The sequence below is a fragment of the Trichosurus vulpecula genome, chromosome 6 (assembly GCF_011100635.1).
Source record: "Trichosurus vulpecula isolate mTriVul1 chromosome 6, mTriVul1.pri, whole genome shotgun sequence".
NCBI classification, from domain to species: domain Eukaryota; kingdom Metazoa; phylum Chordata; class Mammalia; order Diprotodontia; family Phalangeridae; genus Trichosurus; species Trichosurus vulpecula.
The window spans coordinates 194,386,849-194,404,054 of NC_050578.1; the positions used below are offsets into that span (position 1 = coordinate 194,386,849).

The window sequence follows — 17,206 nt, forward strand, 5'->3', positions numbered from 1 at the left end:
TTAAAATCCATTTTGAAGCTTAGACTTAGTCACTTTAATCTATTCCATTTCTCTGTTGCTTATTTTGATTTGTTTACAGTTAAGTAAATATTAAAATAACTAAACAGTTTGCAGTAAATTTAATGTAATTACTGCATTTCACTCTTTTGGGCCCGTTGCAAAAAAAGGATGCCAAATATATATATTTCCTTGTAATTGAAAGTTGGATCAGTATCTTACTACTTCTTAGGAAATTTTAAGGATTTTATATAGTGCTATAATTCTGAATATTAAGATTTTTCTGAAATTGAGAGATCTAAAGGAAGTTGCCTTTACGAGTAGAAAAATATTTTAAAATATCACTGATACCTGAAAATTATAGCATTTCTTTTCAAATAATTTTTCTGACTTTGTAATAACTTAGGTTTTTCAGCCAATGTTGATGGAATATTTTACCTATGAAGAGCTAAAGGACATTAAAAAGAAAGTGATTGCACAACATTGTTCTCACAAGGATACTGCAGAACTTCTTAGAGGGCTTAGTCTCTGGAATCAAGCTGAAGAGAGACAGAAGTTTTTTAAGTATTCTGTGGATGAAAAATCAGATAAAGGTAAGACTTAAATATAATTTACTATTTACTGTCGTAGTTCAAAAATCCAAAAATTGCTTGTTGAAATGTAGATTGTGGGTATTTTAGAAATGAGGCTTGTATTTTAATTCATAAATGAATTATTTTAAAGTATAAATTTGATTTAATCTCCTTATTCTAAACTTTTAAGTATATGCATTCTAAACAAAGGCATTTAATCCCACATGCTGAAGACATAGGTGAACTCTGGTACTTTTTAGTTGTAAATCTGGGAAGAGTGAAATTAAGGGAAATCTACCTGCGGTTTTTTTATTTTTTATTTTTTTGGAATTAATTGTGTATTTATTGCCTAGTATATGCATATCACTGTGAAGTATTTTTTTCTTTTTATGTTCCCAGCATACAAAGTGTTTACCTTCTTGTTTGTTTGTCTTGGTGACCATATAAATTTTTATAAATCTGACAACAAGTATTTACTGAGTGCCAGACACTCTGCTAGGTCCTGGAGATACAAATACACTGAATGATTAAGTCCTTACTCACCAAGAGCTGACCTTCTAATGGAGGATACAATAAGGGTATATGGTGCTATATATATGTAGGTGTATATACATACACACAAATGCACACACATACATCAGTATATATACAGATCCACACACACATTTATCCATATGTATATTCATTGTGTATATGTATTTTCATATTCTGTCCATGTGGAGGAATGGACATACATACATATATACATGTACATTTGTGTGTGTATCTGTCTGTCAATATCTCTTTGTCTGTCTATCTGTTCCTCCCCATATACACAGACAGGATAAATACAATTGACCAGGAATCCATTCCTAATTCTGCCACTTGTTAGCGTTTTTTTCTGTGTTTCTTTATCTGCAAATTAGGATATTAGACTATGTATCTATAATAATGAATGTTGTTCATTCCTATGACCCTCCCATTGTCTTTCTACTCAGTCTAGTGAATACACAGAATTTATCTGTATAGAGTTCTTTGAGAAACCAATTATAAAAATAAAAAGTATGCATAGCCTTATGAATTTTACCTTTAATTTGTAGCTGCCATTCTGTTAATCTTTTATCAAATATTTGTTACTATATTTCAGTGGAAAGCCCCTTGCTCTTCTAAGACCGAAGATTTAGTTATAACAATGCTATTGAAAAGTTCTGAGTGATGCTTGATGAAATTTATTTCCTTTGCTCCCTTTTTTAATAAATGAAAAACTTAGGGACTCTATAATTTGAAATAAAAATGTGTAGGTTGTCATTAAATCTATAAAACTTCTTCACTGGGATTCTTTACTGGGAAACACAGGTTTATGTCTATATGCCAGTTGTGTCATGTTTTATTATAATTATTACATATGATTTAAAAGCATCATACCTGGTGTTTAATTTCCCACTCCTTCAAAGAAAATGCTAGTTGCATTGTTTGAGCTACCTTCCTTTCTTCCTTCCTCCCTTCCTTCTTTCCTTCTTCCCTGCTTCCCTCCCTCCTCCCCGTTCTTTTTCTTTCCCTCTCCCCCTTCTCCCCTCCATCCCCTCTTGCTGCCTTTTTTCCTTCCTTTCTTATCTGTCACTGTAAATATAACCTTTAGGTTATTTTGTGAGTCTAGTCAGTTATAGAATGTAGTCAATTCTTGGTATAATTTATAAGAAATTTTTATATTATGTTCCTTCCATATCATATTTTTCATCCTTGAGAAACTGTCACTATTAAAATTATAGACGTGATATGTGAAATTGTTCGTGTTACAATTACATTGAAAAACAGTGACTTGGCAGAACGTGGTATGTAAGATTTTATATAAAGATCAGAATGTATTGATATGATTTTAGCTTGTTTAATTTTGAAAAGTAATTGTTAATGACAGAATCTGGTTAAGCATCCAGTAAATAAAGGGATTCAGTTTTTGGATTTCATAATTTGGCACACTTCACACATGTTTGTTTTAATATAGGCTTGTCTGCCTTTAAAGCTGTACAACCTGTCTAGTTCCTTTTTCAAATGGTACTACTGTCTATGCTACAAAGTGAAGATTGTTTTCCTCTGATGCCTTTGTAAAAGGAAGTTAGCCCAGTTTCTTCGTAATTGTGCATCCCATTAATAAGTATTACTTATGTCGTAGTAGTTTGACGCTACAGGTCCTTAGCAAGTTAAGCATTCTCATGGTACCTCTAATGCATATTGTTTCATTTGTACACCTTGCAAGCAGGAGGAATCCGACTTCAGGCATTGGTTTTTATAAGTAGAATTAATATTGTGTTTTTTGCTTTTCATTTCTTATAGGCTTTAGTGTTGAGTGGTTGTATTTTTTTTTCTTCCAGAAACTGAAGTGCCAGATTACTCCACAAATATTACCCATCTTCCTCCTGAAGTAATGCTGACAATTTTCAGCTATCTTAATCCTCAAGAGTTATGTCGATGCAGTCAAGTTAGCACTAGGTGGTCTCAGCTGGCTAAAACTGGGTCTCTTTGGAAGCATCTTTACCCTGTTCATTGGGCTAGAGGTAAGTGATAACAACTTTATTTTTATAAAAATATTTTATTAAGCTGTTTATTTAGAGATAAGATGTATCTAAGTTAAATTAAAAATGTGAAGTAGGAAAGCTCCATCTAACAAACTGATTTCATAAAATAGAAGTATTTTTCAATTATTTTAAAATTAAATAAAAATAGATTAGTAGAAGTTTAAAATAATTGGAAGAAACTGAATATTGATTCAAAATAGAAATTACTAAATTAAGAAATAAGATACAGATAGCTCTTAGGGAAGCATGATAGAATTTAGTGGTATTCCAAAATGATTTTGTCTAGTATTTTTACTCTTTTCAATGTCATTGTTTATGTTGATGCATCATTTTTCTTGCAAAGCATTCAATTTGAAATTAAAATTTTCATAATAACTTAATCCCTTTTTGCATCAATATATTATAGAAAGTTTGGTCTTTTCATGAGGACTCCATGCAGGCATAAGATAAAATGCAACATAACATGAACTACATTTTTCTCTCTTTGACTTATAAATAATTTAAATATTGCTTCTGTAGGTGAGTATCCTTTAGCTTTAGATTCACATTTGTAAGTTTTATGACCCGTTGGTTTACTATGTAATTGTGACAATTAACATTGAAAATGTATTTTCCTACCTGATTGCGTATACGTGAACATACAAATAACCCACTTATATTTTTCATTCTTTTCTTATTGTAGACATTCAGTTTACTTTTAAAAAATCTTAAACATTATACATTCTGTGACAATAATTAAAAACCATTTGGGGCATTTTATAAATATACTACATAGTCATTCTTTTGGATGTTTATACTAAATTATTTAGATTGATACGTGAAGATCTTTTTCATTGGAGATAGTTTTCCTGATTAACTTTATTTTTCTTGGCATATATTAATGAAATAATGAATGATAGGTCAAAAAAGGTAAACACACTGGACACTTTTTGTCCTTATATAGATCTTTTGAGATATTTAATTAGTGTCCCAGACAAATTAGATGCATATGATATAAAAGTTTCTATAAAGTCAAATATTTTAAGTTATTCAAGCCATGATACATAATGTCTGTGTGTGTGTATGTATATGTCCTTAAACACAGAGCAAACAATTCCTATGTGTCCTACATTTTTGCTTCTTTTGAATTAGCTTAATCAAAAATTTTATTTAAGAAGTAATAGTTTTATTTGGACCTTCAAGCAAATTGGTCATCTTGGATTTATGTAATCTTAAAATAGTTCACAAAACCAAATTACATGATAGACTTTAGCTGTACAGATATCATATGCTTGTATTAAAATAGTAATTGCAGTATGTTCTGCTAGCACTTTAGCTTTTCCTTTTATCTTCCCCATTGACTTCTGTACCCACCTACTTCTGTTTTCCTGATCAATTCACTGCAGACCAGAAACTCCTGCCTTTGTGTATCAACACCAGCATATTGGGGTACTACTGCCATGGCCAGTATGCAGCCACAGTTTTCACCAGTAGGGGTCAGAGGTTAGGTCACTTTCATTGACTTCTAAGATTGCATGTAAGATTATTGCTGTATTGATATGGTTACCCATAGGAATGGGATTATAGCTGTTTTGCTGTTCAAGCTAGAACAAAAAAAAGTCCAAACTCTTCAAAAATAAAACAATATAGACTAGTATGTGTTTATATATTTATTAGAAATTTGCAAACCTTCAAAAGGAACAGGGGTATACCCTAAACACATTATTAGTTAATTTTTCCTGTACTAACATTTCACATTGAACATTATCAAAGTGCCTAAAGGTCAGATCCTATTACAGTGAACTTCAGTGAACTATCCAAATAATTTATTGAAATTTTGATGTATTGCTTGAAACTGATGGGCCACTCTCTGTAACGCAGAAGTCTCTTCAAAATTTTTTCATTATGCAGTGATGTTTGTTGTAATGGGATTTGTTGTAAGAAGATTTGGTCTGCACTTATCTTTTTCCTTTTCTTTTCCTTTTGTTGAGAAGGTGACTGGTATAGTGGTCCTGCAACTGAACTTGATACTGAACCTGATGAGGAATGGGTGAAAAATAGAAAAGATGAAAGTCGAGCTTTTCAGGAATGGGATGAAGATGCTGATATAGATGAATCTGGTAAGCCAAATTATGGACAAATTAATTTTGCATAGTATTTTTCTGTTCTTTTACAAATTGTATTCAAATAGTTTTACATCTTAAAGGTTTTTAACTTAGGTGATTACATAAACAGTTTTATCATTGCTTACTGAAAATAGTTTTGTCAATACAGAATTGTTTTGTAGTCATGTTTTTGCATAATAAAATTTGCTTTAAACCTAGTAAGGTACTAATATTATTTTAACTGTGAAACTTGTTACTCCAATAACAGTTTAGAATAGAGTCACTGAAAGATATGCATACAACTGCATCAGACAAAAAAAGTTTTAAGAGACCCAGCTTTTTTCCCCCCCCCCACTAAAACCAGATTTATGGTTAAGTTCATTAACTAAGCTGTTCTACTTAGTTGGTCTGGAAGAGAACTCAATTGGTTATGAAAATGGAATAATATTCTTGTTTTAGTACATTTAGCTGAAGAAGTAGGATAATTTTTTGATATTTTGGAAGACAGATACTTCTAGATAATTGATACATCACTTAAATCTCAGCCTTAGAGTCGTATAATCTATAAAATTATCATTAACATTGTCACTATTTTGTATTTAAATGTTTTTTGTCCAGTGTGCTTAAAGTGTGTCATACATAACATCCAGTTACATTTGTCTTTACTTTTCTGTTAGAAAGTAAGAAACTATAACATAACTATTTCTCACTCTAAGTGAGTGGTGGGTGATGAATAAGTTGAAGAACTGAGAAAATGACACTTGTTTGAGCTTATGAAGCTCTCATGACCTATAAAATTAGTGATCACTGTTAAGTGTTTTTCCTTTTTTTTTTTTCACAATATACAACAATACATTTCCATTCCAAGAAAGCCTATATAATAAATACTACACATAGTGTTTAGAACAACTGTCTTTTATTTGCTTCCTTGTAGGTTTTCTTTTGTTCTTTGCTGTGTACTTTTTACTTTGTTCTTTTTTTTCCCTCTTTCTGTTCCTCCCTCCCCAAGAAGGCTACAATTATGTGTGGAGATAAAACACACATACACACACACACACACACACACACACACACACACACACACAGAGATATCTATAATCATACTCATATAGACATATAAATTCATATTCATCTGTATAAGACCATACTATACTTGTCTGTGCTCTGTTTCTCTGAGGGTACATAACATCTTCCTTCATAAGTCCAAGTCTTTCCATATTTTTCTAAGTCTACCAACTAATCATTTCCTATACCACAGCAGTATTTCAACCTTATATTGTCTAGTTATTTTAGTCTAAAACAATATTGATTAATATGGCTGACATAGTGTAGTTTCCCTGCTTCTCTCTCTTTTGATTAAATCTGTTTTAGCTTTAACCTTGTCTGAGATCATGATTACTGCCTCTGCTTTTTTCCCTAATAAATTCTATTGCTGATCTTTATTTTATATTTGTATGTATCTCTTCCTATTCCTCCTGACTCTTCTTCTTTACTTCTACCTGCTACCTTGCCCTTCTATTACTTAGCCTATCCCCCCTCAAAGATCCCTCCCTTATCCTCTCCCCCCTACCCTTTCCCCTTACCCTCTTGTTTCTGTCTGAATTTAGAAGACTTTTATAGCCTTCCAAATACGTTATTCCCTCTTTATCCCATTCCCATTAATCTAGACACCCTTCTGTGCCTTCCCATTCTATTCCCTTACCTTCTTATTTCTTTATAAATTTAGAAGACTTTTATTCCCTTCTAAATGTATGCATTCCCTCTTTAACCCAGATCTGATATGAGTCAGGTTCCCGGGAAAAATCCCTCCCTTATCATCTCCCCCTCCCTATCCCCTTAGTCTTTTATTTCTTTCTGAATTTAGAATATTTTTATGCCCTTTTAGAGATCTATGTATTGTTTCTTCTTTAGCCCATTCCCGATGAGAGTAGGGTTCCAGAACTACCAGCCCTCTTCTCCCATCTAATTGCTCTGTGTCAGTTCCTCCTTTGTGGGGGAAATCTGGAGAGCTTGGAATTTTCTGACCTATTCTACCATCTTCCCAGAATCCTCTCTCCACTATTTAGTTTTAATTAGCCACCTGGAAGAAAAATAATTTTCTTTCTAGTATAATATGAATGGAGTCGAAAACAAGTTTTGGTAAAAGAGAAGATACCCATTTATGTTTAAAATACTAGATCTTGTGAATGTTAAGGAACAGAATTCTCACAATTCAAATAAATATATGAAGATGTAATTTAAATCTCTCAGTATTTTCAGGAATTAGGGATAGGAATGAAATCTTTAAGTAGTTAAAGAAAGGCCTTTGAAAGATGTTAATTTAAAATATTCATGTACGTCACAGCAAACATTCCATTTCATATCCGTGGAACTCTAAGATCCTAGGTTTTTTGGCAAGTTTGTTGATTAGCTTATATTTATACTTCTGTTGTAAGCTTTTATTAGTTTTATTTCCACTTCAGACTCCTTATTTTATTGTTATGAAATCTCACCGTAATCTTTTATTAAGTATTATTGAATTCTTTTATTTTCCAGTAGGGTTAATCTCAGATGACAGTTCTGAAAAGAGAAGGGAGAATTTGCTTTAATACTGCAAACCCTTTGGAGTAAAGGCAGAAAAATAACCTAATTTATGATTTTCTGTGTTTTGTGATAGTACCTGGAATTGCATCCTTAGAGAAGCACAAATCAATAGGAACTGAAAAATGGGACGCAAATTTTAACTCCTTTAATCTTTTTAGTATTGATGGATCATTTTCTTAGATGGAAAGGGAATGTTGAACAGAAAATGCTTGTGGCTTCCTAGAAATTTTTACTCTTTTTTTATGTTTCAATCTGTATCCAGTCACCACCAGTTTTTACCCTTTTACCTAAACTTTCTAAAATAATTTACACTTATCTTCCTATTGACTAAAACCCCTATGGTGTTTCTTTTTGATTTCAACTTGCCAGTCATACTGCTTCATGAACTATTTAAGAGGTTTTCCTGCACCTTCTTCCTTGATTACCTAAAATTGTCAGTTTTTTTCTTAATTTACATATTCCCAGACTGCGAACATTTTCACTGGTTGTCCCCTATGCTTGGAACTTTTTCATTCCTCATTTCCACTTTCTGATTTCTCTGGCTTCCTTCAAGTCTTAGCTTGATGATTCCATTCACTGACATCAGTACATGGGATGTGTGTGTCCTTATGGAAAACACAAAATCCAGTAGACCTAAAATATAACAGCTCTTGTTGTGAGAGAACTCAGCAATATTGCATCCAGATAGCAGCCCTGAGGGAAACAAGGCTGGCAAATGAAGGCCAGCTTACCAAAGTCTGAACTGTCTACACGTTTTTCTGGAGTGTCCACAGTGATTGGATGCTCCTGTGAAGTTGGCATAGGTTTTACAATCAAAACCAATCTAGTTAGCAACCTTGTGTGCTTCCCACAGGCTTGTAATGTTGTGATTGCCATTGTAGGAAAGTGCCATGCTACCATCGTCAGTGTGTACACTCCCACCATGGTGAACCTTGCTGAGGTCAAAGAAATATTTTATGAAGACATGGAGACCCTCATCATCGATGTGCTAAAAGAAGACAAGCTTATGATTCCTGGTTGGACTTTAATGCCGGAACAGGTGCAGAGTAGGAGATGTGGCAAGAATGCAGTTGGAAGCAGCAATTACTGCTTAAGGCTTGAGCATCTCATGACCTTCTCATCACCAGCACTGTCTTCTATTTACCTAAATGCAATAAAACTTCTGTGTGTGCCCTCTCAGTAAACATTGGCATTTAATAGACTATGTCATTGTAAGGAGAAGAGACAGGATGTGAGAGGGACAAGGCCATGTGCATTGCAGAGTGCTGGACTGATCAAAGACTTTACCTTCTCCAAGCTAAATATTCACATATAACAAAAGCTGCAGACCTGAGCCAAGAAGACTTATTAACATCAATACATTAGAGTGCTTCTCTGAGTTTGAACACTTTGTTGCTCACTTGGAGGGAAAGCAGAGCCAACATAGGGTTGGCAGGAGTGAAGCAGAAAAGGAGTGGGCAGCTTTCAGAGATTTGGTATACAACATTGCATTTACTCATCAGGGCCAGAACACTCGTAGACGTCAAGGCTCATTTGATGAAAATTATGGGGAAATTCAGAAGCTGCTAAACAAACAACGAGAACTCCACAGGGTTTACCAGCAGGATAGTTCATCTGTCTCTAAGAAGGCAGCGTTTAACTCCATCAAAAGTAACGTGCAGGCAAAGCTTAGAGAGATGTAGGGTTCTTGGCTTAGTAAGAATGTAGATGAAATTCGGTTTTATGTTGATAATAACAATCCAAAGCACTTTTATGATGCCCTGAGGGCTTTTTGTGGGCCAAAGACTTACCATGCATCTCAACTACTCAGTGCTGATGGAGCTACATTGATCAGTGATAAGGTCATGATCCTGGAGAGATGGACTGAACATTTCCATAGTGTTCTCAACAGAACGTCATCAATCAGGGCTAAAGCCATTGACTATGTACTTCAGGATGAAGTCAGTCCCTTTCTAGCCAAACTTCCAACCAAAGAGGAGGTTTGTTATGCTGTTAGGCTCTTCTTGTGTGGCAAAGTGCCTGGTATTGATTCTGTTGCAGCTGAAATTTACAAGGCAGGGGGTCCACTGCTTATATAAAAGCTGACTAAAATTTTCCTGGTTACGTGGCAAGAGGAAGTTATCAAGAGTTCAGTGATGCCTCCATTGTCCATCCCGATAAAGGAAAAGGAAATAGATTTTCTAGTGACATTCACAGGGTGGGGGGAATGTCTCTCTCTTAGTCATTCATTGCTGGGAAGATTCTTGCTAGTCCTTGATGGACTGATCCTTTATCTTGAAGATGGCCAGTATGGCTTCAGAAAGGGCCAAGAACAGTCAGTATGGTGTTTGCTGCCCAACAACTGCCAAGAGCAGAACGGAATTCCATAGACAACATTTGTCGATCTGACCAAGGTCTTTGATACTGTCAGTCATGAGGGCTTCTGGAAAATAATGGCAACATTTACTTGGAGAAGTTTTTCAGTATGGTATGTCAGTTTCATGATGGCATGCTTGCTTGGGTTCTGGATAATGAATGATGATTTCTCACTTAGTCACTAATGGAGTAACGCAGATACGTGTGCTTGTTCCTATGATGTTTTTGGTAATGTTGTTGGATGACTTCAACAAGGACAAAAATGGCATCAAGGTCACCTACTTAACCACACTGATGGTAAATTATTTAACTTGAAAAGGCTACAAGCCAAGACTAAAGTGGAGGGAGATTTGGTGCATGACATTTTGTTCACAGATGGTTATGCACTCAATGCAGCCTCTGAGGCTGAGATGCAACAAAGTATGAATTGATTTTCTACTGCTTGTGTTGATTTTAGCCTAATAACACCAAGAAAACAGTTTCCCCACCAGCCAGCTTCACAGCATCTATACATGGAACCATCAGAACAAATGGAGAAACTTTGAATGCTGTAGATATCTTCACTTACCTTGGCAGTACACTTGCCAGGGATGTACACATAGACCATAACGTTGATACATACTTTGCCAGACCTAGCTCAGCATTTGGGATGCTCTGAAAGAAAGTATAGGAGAGGAGGTATTAGACTGCCTACCAAACCGAAGGTGTCCAGAGCTGTTGTGCTCACCTCATTGTTGTATGCCTGTGAAACCTGGGGAGTATGCCAGCATCATGCCAGGAATCTGCATCACTTTGATTTGAATTGTCCTAGGAAGATTCTGAAGATCACCTGGCAAGATAAGGTACCTGACACTGAGATTCTTTTTAGAGTTGAACTGCTAAATGTTCAGATTCTACTGCAGAGAGCACAACTCTGATGGGCTGGCCATGTTGTTTAAATGCCAAATGTATGTTTGCTTAAAGACTATTTTGTGGAGAACTCACACAAGGTGATCGCTTACCTGGAGGTTGGAAAAAGCAATGCAAGGACACTTTCAAGGTCTCTCTGAAGAACTGTGGAATCAGTTGCATGACATGGAAGACACTGGCACAGGAATGTCCAGCATGGCCTGCTTTCATCAGAGAAGGTGCTGTGCTTTATGAGCAACGCAGAATTGCAGTAACTCAAATGAAACATGAGATGAGCGAGTTTAGAGACATCTACTCTTCTAGTGTTCATATAGAATATTTGTACCTTATTTGTGGAAAAGCCTTTTAATTTCATATTGGTCTAATCAGTCATATACACTGTACCTTGACTATAACATAGTGATGTGATTTCAGTTTTCTTCCAGAAAGAACACTGAAGTCCCATCTTCTGCAAGAAGACTTTCCTGGTCTTTTTTTTTTTTTTTTAAGGGGGGGAAGGCAGGGCAATTGGGGTTAAGTGACTTGCCTAAAGTCATACAGCTAGTGTGTCAAGTGTCTGAGGCCAAATTTGAACTCGGGTCCTCCCACTTCCAGGGTTGGTGCTCTACTCACTGCGCCACCTAGCTACCCCTCCTGGTCTTTCTTAATATCAGTGTCTTCTCTCTGAGATTATCTCCAGTTTAACCTATATATTTCTTGATTGTGTGTAGGTTTTTGCGTCTTGTTGCAGCCATTAGGGCTGTGAACTCCTTGAAAGCAGCATCTGTTTTACCTCAAGCATTTAGCCTCTGCCTGGCACATAATAGATGCCTAATAAATGCTTCTTGACTAATATAATTTCTCTTTTAAAAAGTCAGATTTGGATTTAATGTGGTGTAATGAAAAGAGCACATACTCTACTTGGAGTCAGAAGATCTTAATTTTAATTCTTGCTCTGCTATTACTAGCCATTACATCACTTAACTTCTTAAGTCACTTAACTTCTTAGGCACTCAGTTTTACCATCCATAAAGGAAGTTGAATTAAGTGCTCTTTACTTCCTTATAGCTCAAATAATCCGATTCTGTGAGATCTTTTTTTTTTTTAAATAAAGAAAATTTTATTTATTTTCTGTTCCAAATTCTCTCTCTCTTCACTCCTCCCCTGAACTGAGAAGGCAAGAAACATGCCCATTATTCATATGAAATCATTAAAAACAGTTCTACATTAGTCAAGTTTCAAATAGAAAACAAGAAAAGTAAAGGGGGAAAAATCACTTTACTTCTCTTTGGAGATGGATGGTATTTTTCATCATGAGTCCTTTGGAAATGTCTTGGATCAATGTATTGATCAGAGTAGCTAAGTCTTTCACAGTTGCTCATCATTACAATATTGGTGTTACTGTGAAGCTCACTTCACTTTGTATTAGTTCATGTAAGTCTTCCAAGGTTTTTCAGAAAGCATCCTACTTGTTGTTTACAATAGTACTCCATCACAAGCCTATACCACAACTTGTTCAGCCATTCCCTAATTTATGGGTATCCCCTCAATTTCCAGTTCTTTGCCATTACAAAAAGAGTTGCTCTAAATATTATCCTTTCCTTTTTCCCTGATCTCATTGGGATTTTTTTCTTTGATCTCTAGTAGTGGTATTGCAGGGTTAAAGGGTATGGACAGTTTTATAGCCCTTTGCCATAGTTCGAATTATTCTCCAGAATGTTTTGCACCCGTTCACAGCTCCACTAACAGATATGAGATCTATCTTGAACTATAGCTAATTTTAAGGTAGACAAGGGAAGAAAATTAAGAGAGGCCAAAGTTTAAAGTTAAGTAATTGGTTCATTTTTCTGCTGTTAAAGAACTGCTTAATGATAATTGACTAATTTAATTACTTTCTGAGTTAGGTTGTAGGTGAAGAAAATATTTTGTTCATACTTTTTACCAACATTATAAAATACTGTTTTTTAAATATTTAAGTCTGCTACCAGCATAGTATCTAGCATACTCTGGCCTTTGGGAGGACTTAAGAAATTAAGAATGATGGAAATGCACAGTATTATTGCTAATCTCACATTTGTTCAAAGTCATTTAATATGTTATATACCACTTAAAATTACCATATCTTTGAGAATTAATTTTTTTTTTTTTTTACAGAAGAGTCTGTAGAAGAATCAATTGCCATCAATATTGCACAAATGGAAAAACGTTTACTACATGGCTTAATTCAAAATGTTCTCCCACATGTTGGCATGTCTGTAAAAACTTTAGTATTAGCATATAGCTCTGCAGTTTCCAGTAAAATGGTAAGTTTCAGTATCATTAGATGGTTATGAACGAATGCCTTTAGTAATAATGATAACTTTACACAACTGGAAATTTTTAGCCAATGAGGTGATGTCGATTTGTTTTTGTTTTAAGTATAGATTTGGACTAAAAATAAATCTGAGGTTGCGTTTAGCTCTAAAATGGTATAAATATGTGTGTCTGTATGTCTTGGTGAGGAGAAGGTTGAGTTTAAATCATTGTTATAAAGATACATATTCTCTTTTGCCTTAGAATTGCAAAGCCTGAATATTTTAATTAAAAATTCTTATTTCCTCCTTTCCCTTATAGGTTAGACAGATTTTAGAGCTTTGCCCTAACCTGGAACATTTAGATCTTACCCAAACTGACATCTCAGACTCTGCATTTGACAGGTAAGTTATTTTTCAATTTTCAAATTATCCATATCATGAAAGTAGTAATTATTTCTTATTGTAGTTTACACAGTGATTTAGATTGTAATTTGTTTTATATCAAGATATGTACCATTTGAATTGTATTACCTTTGGAATAGTTTGGTCTGCAGCTAGGTGAATTGTTGATTATTTAAAATTTAAATAAATGTTAATTATTTTAAGTTTAAATAATTTTTAAAAAGTTCTTAGACTAATAAGTTTTTAACTCTTGGTTGTAGTTGGTCTTGGCTTGGTTGCTGCCAGAGTCTTCGACATCTTGATCTCTCAGGTTGTGAGAAAATTACAGATGTGGCTTTAGAGAAGATTTCCAGAGCTTTGGGAATCCTCTCATCTCATAAAGGTGGCATTCTGAAGACTTGCAGAAACAAGAGCACATCGACTACATGGAGAAGTAAAGACATTACCATGCAGTCTAACAGCAAATATGCTTGTTTGCATGATATAACTAATGAAAGTCTTGGCAAAGAAGTAGATAACGAACACCACTGGACTAAACCTGTTTCTTCTGAAAATTTCAGTTCTGCTTATGTGTGGATGTTAGATGCTGAAGATTTGGCTGATATTGAGGATGCTGTAGAATGGAGACATAGAAATGTTGAAGTTCCTTCTGTAATGGAAACAGCATCTAATATCAGTTGTTCAACTTCTGGTTGTTATAATAAGGACATTGTTGGACTAAGGACTAGTGTTTGTTGGCAGCAGCATTGTGGTTCTCCTGCCTTCACATATTGTGGTCATGCATTTTGTTGTACTGGGACCACATTAAGAACTACACCCTCACTCCCAGAATCTTCTACACTCTGTGGAAAAGCAACAAGGACTAGACAGTCTGTGGGAAAAGACTTACTTTATTCTGGGAGTGAAAAATCTGATCAAGAGACTGGACGTGTACTTCTTTTTCTCAGTTTATCTGGCTGTTATCAGATCACAGATCATGGTCTCAGGTAGGTAACTACTTGTAGAATGTTAGGAAATAGCAAGAGCTGAGCAAAAACTGTTCAATTCAGAAGTTCTGATGAGTGATGAAATAATGTAACATGGTCATTAAAATGTCTACTGAAGTCTTTAAAGAAATTTGTGGCCCCTTCTAAGGTGATCTATGTTAAAGGTATGCTGTATTGTGCATGATTTATGTATTCCTGAAAAGTTACTTGTAAGTTCAGTCTTTGTAAATTAAATCCTGTGTTAATTGCACCTTAAAGGCATCATCTGTTGAATCCTTTTGTAATGAGCAAATACTTTTATAGTGTAAAAGTCACCTTAAACTATTTTCTGAATAGTAATTAATTTATATTGACCTTAAAATATTAAATTGCTATGCTTATAATTGAATTACCAATCCAGGTTTTATATACTTTAGTGAGATGGGTTAATGTATAATGGGGGACATGCTGTATTAACAGGCCCCTATGTATTGGACAGTCTCTGAAAGCCATAATTCCTATTGTAACTTTTAGGAGCAGTTTCTAGATTGAAAGTAAACTTGCTTAGGCTAAAGTTTGTATTCTCTGTATGGCCATAACATTACTAGTTTTCATGCCTGAATGGGCAAACAGTATCACTCTCTGGTAGTGAAGGTATTTGTGGTAGACTTCACCACGTTTACATTTTATTTGAGGAAATATTTAATACTGTCACTAACTTTATTTAAAAAAAATGTTTTACTTTCCCCCTCATTACACATAAAGACAGTTTTTAACATTCACTTGTGAAAAATGTTGAGCTCCATATTTTTTCCTTCTCCTTTTCTTCCTCACTGAGATGGTAAGTGTTTGATGTGCTATTCATATATAGTCTTACAAAACATTGCCACATTAGTTGTGTTGTGAGAGAGGACACAGACCAAAAGGAAACAAAATGAATAAAGTGAAAAATAGTTTTCTTTGATCTGCATCTAGACTATCAGTTCTTCCTTCGGATGTATCAGTAACTTAAAAATAATTGATTGGACTTAAACTTTTGTGGTTAGACAATAAGATCTCATGAAATTTTCCTTTATTTTTCCTTTAGTGTAGACTAAATCAGGAGCAATTAAAATAGCAGTCTGAGGGAGGCATAAGCTTGCACTGAGTCAATTGCAACTGCTTCGTACTAATCTTATAAATTGGTGCTGCTTACTATTTGGGTTACACTTTAGCATCTCATTGCAGCCCTGTGCTGGTTGGTTGATTACCCTTGATATAAGAACTAGTGGATGTTGAACAACTTTTCATTGTTATTTATTCAGTTTATATCTTATTGAAGATTATCATTTGCTGAAATGTGTAGGTCATTTAGGCCTTGGGCAGAACAGCTATTAAAAACAAATGAGTGTTTTATCATAAAACTTCACTTTAGGACTGTTTTCAAAAAAGTCCTGGAGTAGCCAGAAAAAAGTTTTAAAGATGTATGTAGATTTGCTATTGAAATTTATCACAGTAAGCTCAGTTAGAATTCTTTTGAAAGATAAACACTCTTCTTGGCACTCTGCACAGTGCTAAATTAATTTTACATATGCTTTGATTTTTTCTGATCCCATTATTCTTGATATATATATATATATATATATAGATAGATAGTTAGATAAATATAAACAAATCCCTTAAGCAAAAAAGCAAAAAACATCTGTTTCTCTTGAGATAATTCTTTCATTCTTCCTTGATTGACTGTCCTGCTCATGCAATTGTTCCGAAGTTTATCCCCTCTTCTGACACCCAGGAATATGGAAAAGATCTTGAAATTCCTTTCTCGGTAGATGTCTTTGCCTCCTTTTTACAGAGGAAAAAAAAAAATCAAGGTCACCTTTCCTAATCCTGAACCAAGAGTTCCCTTTTCTCTCCTGATCCACACCTCAGAAACCCCCAGTGCCTTCTTTCCTTCTTTGCTCCAGTTTCTGAGGAGGAGTTGGTCTTTTTCTTTGCCAGGGCTTTGCCTTTCTATATATATTAATGTCCCATTCTCTTGTCTCTTCCAGGAGCTTTTCTCACTGATAATTCTCCTGCTTTGTCTTCCCCTTTCCTCTCTTTCCCTTCCCTCTATGAAATTGAACCTTTATTGCAATTTTACATGATAGTACTAAACTTGCCTTGTTTCTGTCTCTTTTATGTATTTTTAAATGCTTTATTGACATCCTTTTCATTTTCCTTTCAGTAATTTCCTTTTGTTTCTTCCCATCCACTGTCTTCTTCCTTATTGACTATAATATGTACTCAGGTCTTTTCTTGTACAAAAAAAAAAACACAACAAAAAATAAGAAATTTCACTTGACCCCATTATTCTACAGTTCTCATCTTTAACTTCCAGAGTAATTACTTTCCTTCCAAGCTCAGGTTTCCACTTTAGTTCAGCATACCTTAATTCATAAAACCTTAATTTCCCCCGCAAACTAGTGATTTAGTGTCTTCTCCTTCCTTAAATTATATTGTATTTATTTTTGTATATAGTATATCCTTTCCTGA

At 34.6% G+C, this 17,206-nt stretch overlaps 1 protein-coding gene across 1 annotated transcript in view; it reads left to right on the forward strand.

Annotated features, from left to right (window-relative positions):
* The window catches only part of FBXL5 (F-box and leucine rich repeat protein 5), a 54,922-nt gene that overhangs the window by 20,478 nt on the left and 17,238 nt on the right, over window positions 1-17,206 (forward strand). The window contains exons 4-9 of the mRNA XM_036762935.1: window positions 404-590; window positions 2,918-3,100; window positions 5,095-5,220; window positions 13,186-13,334; window positions 13,645-13,727; window positions 13,988-14,713. Coding sequence (XP_036618830.1) covers window positions 404-590; window positions 2,918-3,100; window positions 5,095-5,220; window positions 13,186-13,334; window positions 13,645-13,727; window positions 13,988-14,713 — 1,454 coding nt within the window. The remainder of the gene's footprint in view (window positions 1-403; window positions 591-2,917; window positions 3,101-5,094; window positions 5,221-13,185; window positions 13,335-13,644; window positions 13,728-13,987; window positions 14,714-17,206) is intronic.